Here is a 15,263-nt window from a genome sequence, read left to right as displayed (position 1 = left end):
TGTCTCCTTGCATGTCCTTCTCTCTCTCTCTCCCTCCCTCTCTCTCTCTCTCTCCCCCTCTCTCTCTCTCTCTCTCTCCCTCCCTCTCTCTCTCTGCGACAGTACCTGTTTCTCAGGGGCGGCACCACTACCTAGCACTACATTCTACTCTAATGTTCCTCACGTAGTTGACATTTGGAAGCGAACTCCGTTCCACTGACATCTTTGAGACGTAGGATGCCCTTTGTGGTGCGCGATCTCTTCCGCGCTCATCCCTGCCGCATGTCTGCAAAGTCAACAGCAAAGTTTAAACGCTCAGTTTCACTGCCATTAAAGCTGACAGTAAAGAGGAGCAGCTACTATATTTATTTCACATTTGTAACCTCCCGGAATGATGACATTTTGCAGCAGTAGCCGCGTCTGAAGTGATTGGTGAAAACAACCCGCTGGGAAAAGTCATTTGACTCTGGCTGATTCGAAAAGTAATTCAGAATCTGTAGGGTTGCAAAATTCGGGAATATTCTCAAACCTCCCATGGGAATTTATGGGAATTAGCCTAATGGCAATTAGCGGGAATAAACTGGAAAACATAATTTATTCCCATCACAACATTTCTAGTTAATTCCTCTTAATTCCCACTAATTCCCATTACGGTAAGTCCCATTGGGAATTTTGGTACAGTTTGTAAATATTCCCGGACCACAGGCTATTGACATCTATTGACATGGTAAAAAACAAGGTTCTAGCTCCACTCATGTCTGATATCTGATCCTAATAATCTTGTTCAGTTGTTAGCTATAATTTGCAGCATAGGTTATGCATGAAACGGACCTGCTTCCACCGATACTAGCTAGGTAGTAGCTAACTTGCACTAGCTGACTTTAGCTATCAGCTATAGTAGTTAGCTTGCGCTAACTGGCGTTTGCTAGCATGATGAGCTAGCTAACTAACATTGCATCCAATGTAACGTTACAAGTAGCCTGCTCTAAACGTTAGCTACAAGACTTACAGTATTTACCCTGACCAGTCAAATAACTACTACAATACTAACTTGGCCAAAGGTAGCTATAGCAAGGAAAGATGGCTAACGTAGCACTAGCCTACATGTAACGTCACATTTTTTAGCTAACTACTGTAGGTTAGGTTAGTATCCCAAATGACAATTCCCAATGTTATCCACACAAAAGACGGTAATCAATTGAATTACAGAAAGTAAACATTGAGTAAAAGTGGACAATTAAGTTTGACCATTTTCTCTCAGGTAAAGTCCGTCCATAGGCTAGGCTACACAGCCTTTGAGACGAGTAACGTTCCCGCTTTCGACTGTATAACGGCCAAGTGGCTAAAATCATTCCCCACAGTCACACTGAAGGCTGATGGCATGAGACGTGTCTGCACTCTGCAGACAATTTTTTTTTTTATATCTGCCTTGTGAGCACAGAGTTGGGCCTATGCCGATTACCTCAACAGGGCATTATATCGGCCCAATTAATCGACCTGCCGATTGGTCGACCTCTAATACACGTGTTCTCACATGACGCCTTGTCTCACAAAGGAACAGGGCCAACGATGTTGTTAAAATCACACCATTGCCACATGACTTACATGAGCGACCCCCCACTGTGAGCACACAGAAACCCTGTTTGTTGGCTTATAGCGATTGAAATGACATGGGCTGCTGCTGCTACTGATACAACGGAATTCATTCAGCCATATAGGCTATGCTATCTGGACACCTTGGCCGGCCCATAGGATGTTGGGGGGGCGGGGTGCAGTGTGTGATGCCTATAGAACCGTTTTGTATTTTTGTGGAGGGTGGGGGGGAAGGGGAGGGGAGCTGTAAGGTAAATATGACTTCAGGGTTGTATAGTTTGCGGAAGGGACACTGTCTTCCTGCCGTCCGTCCCCCCCGAGGAATCCACGACTTCCAGGAGAGACTACCGCAGCAGTACCCCCGGCCCGGTGGACTCCCAGACAAGGGATTCACAAGAGCCTGTGAAATAACTCTCCACGTGCCCCTCAGACTGACCCCCCCCCCCCCGCCAGACAGACACCACCACAAACAAACCGCCACTGAGATGGAGAGAGCTCCAGAGGAGAGGTGTAGGATAGACGGTGGAGGAAGCGCTAAGATGACCCTCAGAAAGGTGACCGGCTGACCCCGTCATCAAAGTGTGTTTGTTGTTTGGGTCCCTCAGCACAGCTGGCGTCTGCTCGTCCCTAGACCAGGAAAAATCCATCCGTCTGCTGACTGAAAAACGACCATGAGGCTGTCTGTAGAAAACTAGCTTCATTAGCCTTTCAAGTGCGCGTGCGTGCGTATGAGTGCGTGTTGCGCGTGCGTGTATGTCTCAACACGCCGCTAGGCTTATTACTCTCCTCTCCTCGACTAGCCTGGCGTTGCGTGGTCCTCCTCCCGGCTTTCTGATTGGACCCAGGTTTGCTGCTGTGTTTCTGTCACCAGTGCCAGGTGGCGGTGTTTCTGGGAAGCTAAGTGTAAGAGCCGACTCTGTCTTCTGACGCAGACTTCGGGGATGATAATTACCAGGTGCTCAGTCTTGGCACCAGCAGTGTTGGCTTGAGCCATAGGAGTGTGTGCGTGTGTGCGTGTGTCTGCGGATGTGTTGGCTTACTACTGTGTAGTATTTTTTTGGCTCACAACAACTGATGTCTGCACGCCTCCACTCTTTTCACTCTCCTCTTTCTCTCCTCTCTCTCTCCCTCTCTCCCCTCTCTCTCCTCTTTCTCTAATCTCTCCCTCTCCTCTCTCTCTCTCTCCTCTTTCTCCTCTCTCTCCCTCTCTCTCTCTCCCCTCTCTCTCTCTCCCTCCCTCTTTCTCCTCTCTCTCCCTCTCTCTCTCTCTCTCTCCCTCTCCCTCTCCCTCTCCCTCTCCCTCTCCCTCTCCCTCTCCCTCTCCCTCTCCCTCTCCCTCTCTCACTCCCTCTCTCTCTCTCTCCCTCTCTCTCTCCCCTCTCTCTCTCCCTCCCTCTTTCTCCTCTCTCTCTCCCTCTCTCTCTCTCCTTCTCTCTCTCCCTCTCTCTCTCCCCCTCTCTCTCTCTCTCTCTCTCTCTCTCTCTCCCTATCTCTCTCCCTCTCTCTCCCTCCCTCTCCCTCCCTCTCCCTCTCTCTCTCTCTCTCTCTCTCTCTCTCTCTCTCTCTCCCTCTCTCTCTCCCCTCTCTCTCTCCCTCCCTCTTTCTCCTCTCTCTCTCCCTCTCTCTCTCTCCTTCTCTCTCTCCCTCTCTCTCTCCCCCTCTCTCTCTCTCTCTCTCCCTATCTCTCTCTCTCTCCCTCTCTCCCTCTCCTTCTCTCTCTCTCTCTCTCTCTCTCTCTCTCTGCTCAGCTGTTTGAGCTGCTGGGCCCGGAGGGCTTCGAGATGATCTCCACGCTCCTCCAGCGAAGGGCGGCCATCGTGGACTCGCTCCTCGCCATCCCCGCCCCCGACAGGCTCAGCTGCCCGCCAGGTGAGCCCACGCCACGCCGCCCATAACCAGGTCGTCTCCATAGCAACCGCAACACCGCCACGACGGGCCGGCAATCCCGGAGCAGGGGGTCGACCGTCGAACGGGTGAATCGCAGACGCTACGCAGCTCAGAACGACGCCAACCGGAGGGTCTGAGACTGACACAGCACAGTTAGCCGCAGTGGAGTATTGATCACCCAGCGAGATCTGTAGGGCTCACAGGGAATAAGATACTAATGACCGCTGTCTTGCGTCTCCAAAATGGCACGTTTTCAGAATGTTGACCGCTGCTTTCTTGGCCGGGTCACCCTTGCAAAAGAGGCTCTTGTGTCTCAGTGGTGTTTTTTTTCCTGGGGAAATAAAGGTTAGAAATAAAAACAAAATAAAATAAATATGTTTTTGAACATAAATATCACATATGATGAGCTTTTTAGATTACATTTAATTGGCCCCCAGGGCTGGTAGGGGTTCAGATGTTGTAAAGGGTAGTGACAGCTTTCAATTGAGGGGGAAAAATATCTATTTAAAAAATCACCAAAATGGAGTTATGAGATTTTGACCCTACTGCAGTGAAATTATGTTAAGTACAATATAAATACATATAAAATACAAGGGATCTGTTGACTGTATACGCTTTCCTGTGTAGGTGAAGAAGGTTACAGTTGACATTCGGTGTAAATCTCTGCTAGTCTGTTTGCTGCGGGTGGGGGGGTGGGGGTTATCAGACACTAATATCCATTTCAAAGTCAAACCAGATCCCGTCGTCTCCTTCCCTTCCCACGCCCAGTCCTTCTGCGTGGGAGCCGTGTTCAGAGCTCCCCCTTTGGGCGGGGGCAGGGGTAGCGGCAAGTCTGGCGGGGTCACGAGGGTCGACTGCCGACTGTGCATTCCCCATGCCGGGGTCGTGACCTCCGGCACCTGTTCCGTGTTCAGATGTTAATCCCGACAACAGCAAAGTGCCAACGATCCCCGGCGGTCCACCGGGACAGCTTGATGGACAAATCAATACGTCCCACTCAACTGGAGAGCCCTTTGGATTCCCCTTACTAGTTACAGAAACACACAGGCACATCAGAGGTCCTCTCCCCCTCCACCACCTGTCTCCTCTCCACTCTACCCCTTCCCTCCCCTCTCCTCCACCCCTCCCCTCTTCTCTCCACTCCTCTCCTCCTCCCCTCCTCTTCTCTCCTCTCCTCTTCTCTCCTCCCGTCTCCTCCCGTCTCCTCTCCTCTCCTAGCCTCGTTAGACCATCCTGATTTCACGCGCGTGTGTGCGCGATGTGTGCGCGCGCGCTTGCGTGTGTGTGCGCGCGCTTGTGTGTGTGCGCGTGCGTGCGTGTGGAGGCACAGTCCTACTGAGCTGTTCCTCAACACAAACCGGCTTATTAGAAGACTTCTTCCAGCATATGTTGTTGTGGAAGGGACCTGGTCTTCCGCTGGGATCTGCAGCGTAGCAGTAGCCTGCCGCGTGGCGTGTTTGCAGCTAGACGAAGCCCCATGCTGGCTGGCAGTGTGTTCTCTCTCTCTCTCTCTCTCTCTCTTTCTTATCTCTCTCTTTGTCTGTCTCTCTTCTCATCTCCCTGTCTGTCTCTCTCTCATCTCTCTCTGTCTCTCTTTCTCTCTGTCTCTGTTTCTCTCTCTCTTTCTCATCTCTCTTTGTCTGTCTCTGTCTCTCTCTCTTTCTCATCTTTCTCTCTGCCTCTCTCTTTCTCACCTCTCTCTTTGTCTCTCTCTCTCTGTCTGTCTCTCTGTTTTTCTCTCTCTTTCTCATCTCTCTCTCTCTGTGTCTGTCTCTCTGTCTCTCTCTCTCTCATCTCTCTCTCGCTCTCTCTGCTCAGAGGCTGAGACTTGTTTAAATGTGAATAGTGGGAGAGTGGAGGAGGATATCTTGGGGAAGACAGGCACGGACGATTTGTCATCGCTCGGGAGGACGTCTTGTGTTCTGTACTGAACAGCAGACAGACATCAAAGACCTGCAGCACCACTGGAGTTCTGTTTCGTTTTGCAGCCATTTCAAGTCTGGGTTATGTTTCCCCAGCCACAGCTACAGTAGGGCCCTTACTGTTTGATTGTCTCTAGTCTCTTTTTATAGATACAGACCCTGCTGATGAACAACCGCTTAATTAAAGCGGACTCGGTTACGTAGAAATAAATCATTATCAGTTTGTGTGTACCTAATTGATTTGAATATTTAATCAATTGATCCACATGTAATTAAGACGTATTAATCATTAATTAGTGGTTTGGCTTCCGGGACATACGAGCCCTGCTGGTACGGTATCAAGTGCAGCGGTTGATTGGCCGATTGGCTGCAGAGTTGATGTTCAGTTGGCCAAGGCAGTGGGGTTCCAGCTGGCTGTGTAGTGAGTCAGAGTAGGATTGGGTGGCCAAAATAGGAAATCTCTTTGTTTTGGACGATTCATGGTTTTAAAAGTAAAAATAAAAACAGTTTACATTGACAAAAAACAAAAAAAATTCTTTATAATACTAACCTTTTAGTCTGATAGAGAATAAACAGCAGTGGCATTCAAGTAGGCCTGTGTCATTCAAGTAGGTCTATGCCATCAACTTCTGTAGGCCTAGATGTCCTACTACAGGGTAGGCTAATGAAAATGGCCCAAATGGACAGCTGCTACAGAGATGAGTCACTCTAAATGAATCCATTCTGCTTTCATGGCGGGAGAATAGCCACCTCTCTGAAAATCCACGGCAGCTCGTTACCTTGCAGTGAGAAAAAAATTGCTCTCATCAATGCAGCCGGCAAACAGTTGAGCGAGATTGGAAATTGGCATAGAGAGGCAGGCAAAGGGAAATATAATTTGAATGATTAGAAAACGTGTGGGGGAGGAAAACAAGATTTTGGAATGTGTCCTGAGAGAAGTGTGGGCGCTGGTGTTTGAGTGACTGTGACGGCACAGGAAGCACTGATCTTGATTTGGTGATTCATTTTTTCACATTGTTAAAAAAAACCTAAACACAAATTAATTGAATTAATTTGAGATATTGCCCGGTTGTGATAGGCTGTGATGACATAACACATTATGATTGGGTGCACGGATACTGTTGTGGACAGTTTAGGCCACATCCACACAAACACAATATTTCTAAAAACGCATGACCCCCCCCACCCCCCTCCAGTAAAAAAAAAAAAAAGAAGGCGTCCACACCAACAGATATTTAAAAAATATCACCGTCCACACGACAAGGAAAAGGACGGAGATAAAAAGGCTTTCAGTCTTGCATCTGCCGGGCCTGCACGGGAGGCCAAAACGCAGAGAAAAAAGTTGTTTTCATAAAAATCCATGGAGTGACATCAAAGGTGTTAGCTCACGCTAGCTATCTAGACTAACGTTAGCTAGCAAACTACATTGCTAGCTGACTAACGTTAGCTACATTGCTAGCTAACGTTAACAACAATTGATGCAACCACATAATACAGCAGGCTATATAAATATTGGCAATGCGTTTCTTAACTACTTATTACAAAAAAAACGCAGTTCAGTCCACCAGATGGCTCTTCCAATGACGGCAGCCAATCATAATATGATATGTCATCTGAAACGGCAGGACCCCCGAGTAGATCTGATAGGCCGAGCAGATCCAGTATCTACGGCCCTGCAGTAGCTCTGAGACTCTCTTTTAGGACCCAACGCCTCAGTCCACTCTCTCCCCTCCCCTGCCTCCTCTGCACTAAGCCGCCTGCAGTCAATTCCTGCACTGGAAAAAAACAAAAAAAGCAGGGCGTCGTTATCTTAAAGGTTAATTGTTAATATTTAATCACTTGGACGTCTCAACTTACTTTCACAAAGTAAAAGGAAGTGGTGGTAAAAGTTTAAAGAGCCTTGAGCAGCAGGGAGGGAGGCGCGGTTAGCTCCTCCTCCTCCTCCTCGTCCTCCTCCTCCCTCACCTCCTCACCTCCCTTCTCACGTCTCGGCGAGAGGAGGAAAAAAAAGAAAAAATCACACAAACGCACCAGAGGAGTTCGTTCGTGCAGGACGCCGCCCGCTCTCTTCCGCCCACGCGGCGGCGGAGAGGACGCGGCGCCGGGGGGGGGGCGTCTCCGCGCCAACGTCAGAAAAGTTCACCTGCCAGACGGCTTTGGAAGATTAGCGTTGCCTTGACGACCGAGGGTTTGGTCAGGAGGGGCTAAACGCCGTTGATTAAATTCCCCCACTTTCCCCGGTTGGGGGGCTGGGGGGGGGGGGGGTGGTTGGAGTTGGTGGGAGGAGGGTCTGTCACCAGCTGATTAGCTCTCAAATTGCAGGTCCGCAATCACACACTGGCCTCTCCACTCCTCTCCCATCTGCCGACGCTCTCTCTCTCACACACACACACACACATACACACACACACGTGTGCATGAAAGGAAACCTGCTTCCTCTCCGCCAGAGTGTCACGCTCGATGAAAGGATCCTGTCTCTATGCCAGGGTTTTTGTTAAGTAGGTCCAGAAGGGAGCGAAGACTTGTTGTTCAGCTTTCTGAACTTTGTCAAGTTATTAATGAAAGGGGGCTGTGGGTGGTGTTGGGGTAGCGTTCAGACAGCGTGCAGTCACGTGCTGCACACTCAGCTCGCACGCCTGCCGACTGCTCAGGAAACATGGAGCCCAGGGGTCATTCCATGTATTAAGAAGAAGCAGGACAACGTGGCTGGCAAGAATTAGACACACACACACACACACTCTACAAGCTGTGTTTCTCCCGGTCTAGGTTCTGGTGCCGAGACTAATTGCTCTCTATCTGTTTACATTTGTTTAGGAAAGTGGAAATCGTCAGAGTAAAAGGCTGAATTTGAATTGAGGCATATTCCCCAATCATGTTTAGCAAAGCTAATAGATGAAAAAATGTTCTAGCAGAGAGAGGGAGAGGGAGGGAGGGAGGGAAGGAGGGAGAGAGAGAGCGCTAGAGGGGGGGCGGGGGGGTGGATGGGGAGAGAGGGGTGGAGGGAGGGGGGCAGGGGGAGAGACAGAGGGTCGCTACATGAAAGAGGAAAAGGAGAGAGAGCAGGGGTGGGCATGTGTATCCAGGGTGTTAGCAATGGGCAGTAGCAGGGGGAGTCTGTATACAGACAGACGTGGCCGTGTCGATGATGTGCAGGCAGACAGACAGGCAGACTTGACCGTGCCCAGGAGGTACAGACAGACACAGACAGACAGACAGACGTGACCGTGGCCAGGATGTACAGACAGACAGACAGACAGACAGACAGACGTGACCGTGCCCAGGATGTACAGACAGACAGACGGACGGACGGACGGACAGACGTGACCGTGTCCAGGATGTGCTGTGGAGAAAGGAGAGCAGCAGCCTTTGAGATTGAAATCTGAGGAGAGAGGAAAAGGAGAGAGAGCAGGGGTGGGCATGTGTATCCAGGGTGTTAGCAATGGGCAGTAGCAGGGGGAGTCTGTATACAGACAGACGTGGCCGTGTCGATGATGTGCAGGCAGACAGACAGGCAGACAGACAGGCAGGCAGACAGACAGACAGACAGACTTGACCGTGCCCAGGAGGTACAGACAGACACAGACAGACAGACAGACGTGACCGTGGCCAGGATGTACAGACAGACAGACAGACAGACGTGACCGTGTCCAGGATGTGCTGTGGAGAAAGGAGAGCAGCAGCCTTTGAGATTGAAATCTGAGGAGAGAGGTAGAGAGGTCATCAGAGGGCCGAATGAAAAATTCAGAAGAAGCCTTGATGGACATTTGTTCACAGAGAGAGGGAGGGAGGGAGACAGGAATGGAGAGAGGGATGCAGATAGGATGAATGGACAAACGGCACACACGTTTACTTTTAGTAGATTTGGTCCCAGGCGGCAGCTGGGCAGGCCGTGGCTCAGGAGGTAGAGCGGCTCGTCCAATGATCGTCGGGGTCGGCGGTTCGAATCCCGGCTCCTCCTGTCCACATGTCGAAATGTCCTTGGGCAAAGACACGGAACCCCAAATCGCTCCCAATGATCAGCGGCCGCCATTGGCGTGTAAGCGTGTGTGTGAATGGGTGAACGAGAGGCTATTGTAAAGCGCTTTGCTTGTCCGTTAAGGTAGAAAGGTACCATAAGCGCAGGGGAGACTGATCCTACCTGGTTCTTCTGTGATGGAGTCCCAGAACACCTCCCTCTGGAGAGGAAACCGGAAGCCTCTGCACCCGCCACCATACAGACGTTAATCAACGGTGTTCCTAACACACTTCTCCCCCCCCCAACGTCTCCCTCGCACTAGTCTCTCTTAGCCAGACCTGTCTCCACACGTTGTTTACACCGGGCCAGCGGAAGCGTTGGAGGCAGGGCGGGCCGGACCATTACCATTCGGTGATGGGGGAGGGGGGGGGGGGGGGGGCTGTATTTCTTGAAACCAAAACCAATCGTATCGGGCGGAGCTATCACTAGGTTGTTGTTTCACGTTGTCTGGATTGAGCCGGGAACATATTCTGTCACCGCTGATTGGGCAGTGATGAACTAATGACAGGGCTTATCCCCGAAACCTCCATCCGGCGAGAGAGACTACCGTCTACCGACTACCGGCTCCCACATTATCACGCTCCTAAGACATGTCCCAGCTGGTTTATCTAGCCGGGGTGTGAGACTGCAGTCTCCATCTCTTCCAGTTAAGATCTGAGACAGCCCCCCCCCCCCCCTTTATCTGCACGGCATTCTGGGATTATGGATTAGATTACGGGCCCGGCACCCCCCCCCCCCCCCCCTCCCCGGGGAGTGGTGTCATCACTGAGGGGGCCGGACTCTCCTCTTTTGAGAGGGAAGATGGAGAAGGAAGAGCAACCCAGGTGGCCACAGCACCTTTCGGAGTCTGTCTTATTTCACACTCCAACCGATCCTGTTAGGGCTTGCCGGAGGCAATGTTTTGTCTGTTTATGTGGTGGTCGTGTGTGTGTGTGTGTGTGCGTGTGTGTGTGTGTGTGTGTGTGTGTGTGTGTGTGTGTGTGGTGTGTGTGGTGTGTGTGTGTGTGTTAGTATTTTAGTGTTCAGGAAGTTTAATTGTTCGGCACGTAAAGCTGACAGGATGGCCTCTTCTCCACCACCAGGAGGGATGTGTTTTCTCGGCAGACTGTAGCATCATTTCTATCTCCTGTTCCATTGCGCCCCTCTGGGCTGTCGAAGTACCCCAGGGGGCAACTCAACAGCAGCCTGACACTGTTTTAGCCTGAACACTCTAGTGTTGAGGTCTGAACACTCTAGTGTTGAGGTCTGAACACTCTAGTGTTGAGGTCTGAACACTCTAGTGTTCAGGTCTTCCTGTTGCTTCCCCGGGAAATCGTCTCTGGTCTTTCCACAACACAGATCCTCTTGCTTCCTTCCAGACCCTTCCGGAGGTTCCCTCCTCCCAGCTCATTACCCAGACGCCCCAGCTCCGCCCGCGGCCGGCACGGACCCTCAGCGAGTCGCCTAGCGAGTTAGCCACGGGGTCGGGTTCAGAGTGCTGTGAACCCCCCCCCGGCAGCAGAGTGGTACACAGGCTGTTCTCGGCGCCCCCCAACCTGAGTTAGGCCAATTAAACCTCACTCCCTGCATAATTGACAAGGAAGCAGTAACGAGGAGGCAATCTTAATTAGTCTGCCCCCCCCCTCCGATCGTGACCGCCCGCCTGGCAACCCGAGACGTCTCGCCGGGCGGTAAACGGCAGCCTTCTGCGCCTGACCCGGCCCGGTATCGCCGTCGCCGCGGCAACAGCAGGGCGACGCCACCCCGGAGAGTCCGTGCCAGCTGGGACGGTGACGGCTACACAATCCGAGACGAGCCTTCCTCCGTGTGTGTGTGTGTGTGCGTGTGTGTGTGTGTGTGTGTGCGCGCGTGTGTGCGTGCGTACATGCGAGCTTGTGTCCCTGTTTGTTCCTGTCTGCGTGTGGTCTGTCTCTCTCTGGTTTGGTCTGAGACCTGAGAGGTCTGGGAGATTAAGGAGGCGGTCGCTCGTTAGAGACCGGAGACACACGGCCAGCGTCGGGGAAGACGAGACAGCGAGAGACGGGGAACGGTTTATGGGAACTGACGTTGCGAGAGAGACTGTGTTTGGGTGGGGGTGGTGGTGAGGAGAGGAGGTAATGGGAGGGTGTAGTAATGGGAGCCTATAGTGGGGGGGTGAAGGGAAGGGAGGATGAGGGAGGGAGGAGTGGAAGGGAGGATGAGGGAGGGAGAGGTGGAAGGGAGGGGTGGATGGGAGGAGGGGGAAGGAGGTGTGAGGCACAGCGGAGGGGGGGGGGGGGGGGGGGGGTGAAGAGGGTGAGATAATGGGAGGGGGGGGGGATGAGGGTTAGGGGGGAGGCGCGGCAGGTAGAGCTCTTAGAGGAGATAAAGAAGAGATCATTCAGACAATCAGACGAGGCCGTGGTGCAATCATCACATCTCATCTGTTTTCAAGAGCAATTCTGCCTTTTATTGAGCTGTTGTGCCTCCGACAGGGAGGCTGTCTCAGGGGGCTTAACCCTAGCCGTGCCGGGTGCACACACACTCGCTGCACGCAAATACACTCACTCACTCACACACACACACACACACACACACACACACACACACACACACACACACACACACACACACACACACTCTCTTTCTCTCTCTCTCACCGTCACTCTCACTCTCTCTCCCTTGCTCTCTCCCTCTCTCTCTCTCTCTCTCTCTCTCTCTCTCTCTTTCTCTCTCTCTCTCTCTCTCTCTCTCTCTCTCTCTTTCACTCTATTTGCAGACTAAGCAGTCCATCTCAGGCTTTTAGGCCCTTTGATGAAGTATTAATAGAGATGAATTACATTAGCAGGCCGTGAGGGTGTTGATTCCGTCCAATGGCACTCTCCCGCTCTGGGAACAACGACGGCGCGAGTCGACGCCGGGCTGGGGTGTTCAGTCGTACAGGAGTGAGACGCACGCGTATCACGCAACACGCCTCGGAACCGAGCGCAGAGAATCGCCGCGCTCGCTTCCCACAAATAAGCTTGACACGCCAACTGCACGGATTTGATCCCGGCTCCTATCGTATACAGGGGAAACACAGCTCCTTCCTACATTTCCATACATTTCCATTTCATAAGGATCCAAGTATTGTGTACATATAGTACGGAGGCGTAACGGAGAAGCAGCCCCTGGGTGAACTGTTTATTTATTTTTTTGCTTCCCTCTGGAATATGTAGGGGTGGGACCTTTGTCCCCCCCTATTGCGCTCTCTGTAAAACGCATTGTGTTGCGCCAATGTATGAAATGCGCTGTACAAATAAAGTTTGATTCCATTTGATCAGCACGCCCTCCCCCCCCCCGAGACCCGTCTCATCTCGAGTATGCCGCGCGGGAATGCGGACGGAACTTCGATGGTCTCGTTGAGAAAGGTTCACAGCTCACCTATTTCGGCCCCCGGGTGAACCGTTTTTTTGTCTCCCCCTGGGAAATGGTAGGGGCTGGATCTCTGCGTCGCGTCTGCGTATGAAATGCGCTGTATACAAATAAAGTTTGAGTCGATTCGACTTAACGGCGTGCGTCCATGCGGGCGGGACAGTGTGTCATTGTCGTGTCCCCCGTCCCCGTCCCCGTACCCACCCGTTCCCCCTCTCCCCCAAGATGGCCGAAGGGTTGGTGGCAGCGGCGAGGCGGGCAGGCCGGCATTCGGCTGCCAGGTGACCGTCCAATCGGAGCAGGAGAAGCAGCTTGCCAGGTCGTCCCGGCGGGAGGAGAAGCGCGAGAGGAGGAGGGAGAGGCGCGCCGACGACCCCGACGCCACGGACCCCGCCCTCTGCTTCGACCCCAAGGAGATGAGAGCCCAGAGGTACGCCCCCCCCGCCGTGCGCCTCTCCCTGTGATCTCTTCGTCCCACCTGGAAACTTCTCAACCTCTGTGTCTTTCATCACAGCGCAGGACGCAGGTTAAGGAGGAAAAAAAATACACACACACGTACACACACCCACACATACACACACACACACACACACACACACGCTGTACACGCACACACACATGTACACACTCACACACACACACATACCTGTACACACACACACACACACACACACACACACACACACACACACACGTACACACACACACACATGCACACACACACACACACACGTACACACACACACATATATTTGACTGCGCGCCTGCATGTCGAGTTGTCACCTTTCATTTTTTATCCCACGTAGTTTTTATTTTTTTATTTTTTTAAACATATCGGCAGATGAAAAGTGCAGCGATCTGTTTAATTAAAAAAAATAAAAAATCCTAGCCGGGGCCAAACCCACCCGAGTGCGAGGGCAGGGATTAGCGGAGAGGTAAGCCGCGCTAGCGCGGCGAATATTATACACGCGCGTCTCTCTCCCCATGCCCCCCCACCCCCCACCCCCCACGGGCGCCTCTGAAGCAGCCGTCCTCAGAGAAACACGCCTGGAATTGCGAGGCTCTTAAATGAAAAGGCTTCTCCACAAATACTTAATGAAAGGGCTTCCTACCAACGAGCAGAGTCGCAGATGCCGTGGTGTGTTTGCGTTTCTATATAGGCCTATATATGTCTGTGTGTGTGTGTGTGTGTGTGTATGTGTGTGTGTGTGTATATAGGCCTATATATATGTCTGTGTGGGTGTCTTTCTGTGTGTGATGCTGGTTGTATTTATGTGATGTTAATAGATGCTTTTATGGGATTTGAATGCATGCGTGTATGTGTGCTCGTGTGTGTGCGTGCGTGTTTGTGTGCTCGTGTGTGTATGTGTGTGTTGTCCAGGGAGCAGGCATTGCTGACCGCCCGCCGCTCCCCGGTGCTGGGCAGAGAGAGGGTGTACGAGCGGATCCGCTACCCCAACGTCTACGACAGCTACGCCGAGGCCGCCAAGACCTCCGCCTTCGTGGGAGGAGCCAAGGTGAGGCGTGCCAACACAAGTCTCCGTGGCGACTTGTCTAACGGGCATAACGGTCTTTGCCAAGACCATTAGAGGCACTCAGAGGAACACCCCCAAAAAATCTAAAACAGCCCCCCGAACTCATCAGAACGACACATCGTTGCATCTGCATGGGTGCTCTCTTACACTGTTCAGCTCAGTTGGGTTCGCGACTTGGAGGCACGTCAAATCTCTTTCACCGTGTATTAGTCCAAACGAGCTTATCATTCCGCATAACGCCACGGGAGATCTGTTAAACGGGTAATAAAGTGAGCAGTCTCTATTTTCGGTCGAGCCATCGTGACTTCCCTTTAAGTGTTAAGCCAGCCGGCCTTCTAGAGTTAGTTTGACCCTGAGCGGCTTAGCCCGGCCTGAGTACCCCCCCGCCCCCCCCCCCCCCCCCCCCCCCCCCCCCCATCGTCTGAGAGAACAAGGATGGTTTCACCCCCCTGGCTCCTGGATAATGAAGAGGATAAGCCCCCCTCGCTTTGCATGACTTTGTTCGACGGTGACATATTCCTGAGGTTTTGACACAGACGAAAGTCAACGTGAAACACACACACACACGCGCGCACACACACACACACACACATACCAGCAGCACCGACCAGATTACCCATAAACCTTGACTTTTATCCCCTTTTTATGATAGATCTTAATTTTATTTCCTGCTTCTCTTAATTCACTGATTTGCATACACTAACTGGCTGCCCTTTCTTCATACACTCTTCTGGGTGTAGTTTATTCATACACTACTCGATGTAGTTTATTCATACACTACTCTGGATGTAGTTTATTCATACACTATTCTGGATGTGTAGTTTATTCATACACTTCTGGATGTAGTTTATTTATACACTACTCTGGATGTAGCTTATTCATACACTGTTCTGGGTGTCATTTATTCATATTATGGGTGTAATTTATCCATACACTATTCTGGGTGTCATTTATTCATAC

General features: G+C 51.6%; 1 protein-coding gene across 1 annotated transcript in view; it reads left to right on the top strand.

Moving 5' to 3' along the window:
* ascc3 (activating signal cointegrator 1 complex subunit 3) overlaps positions 1 to 15,263 on the top strand; it is a 117,999-nt gene that overhangs the window by 9,354 nt on the left and 93,382 nt on the right. The window contains exons 5-7 of the mRNA XM_084441573.1: positions 3,321 to 3,441; positions 12,994 to 13,198; positions 14,150 to 14,285. Coding sequence (XP_084297699.1) covers positions 3,321 to 3,441; positions 12,994 to 13,198; positions 14,150 to 14,285 — 462 coding nt within the window. The remainder of the gene's footprint in view (positions 1 to 3,320; positions 3,442 to 12,993; positions 13,199 to 14,149; positions 14,286 to 15,263) is intronic.

Source organism: Borostomias antarcticus (assembly GCF_949987555.1).
Source record: "Borostomias antarcticus genome assembly, chromosome: 8".
Classification (NCBI taxonomy): domain Eukaryota; kingdom Metazoa; phylum Chordata; class Actinopteri; order Stomiiformes; family Stomiidae; genus Borostomias; species Borostomias antarcticus.
Note: the sequence above shows the minus strand (reverse complement) of the source record. Positions and strands in the feature narration are given on the sequence as shown.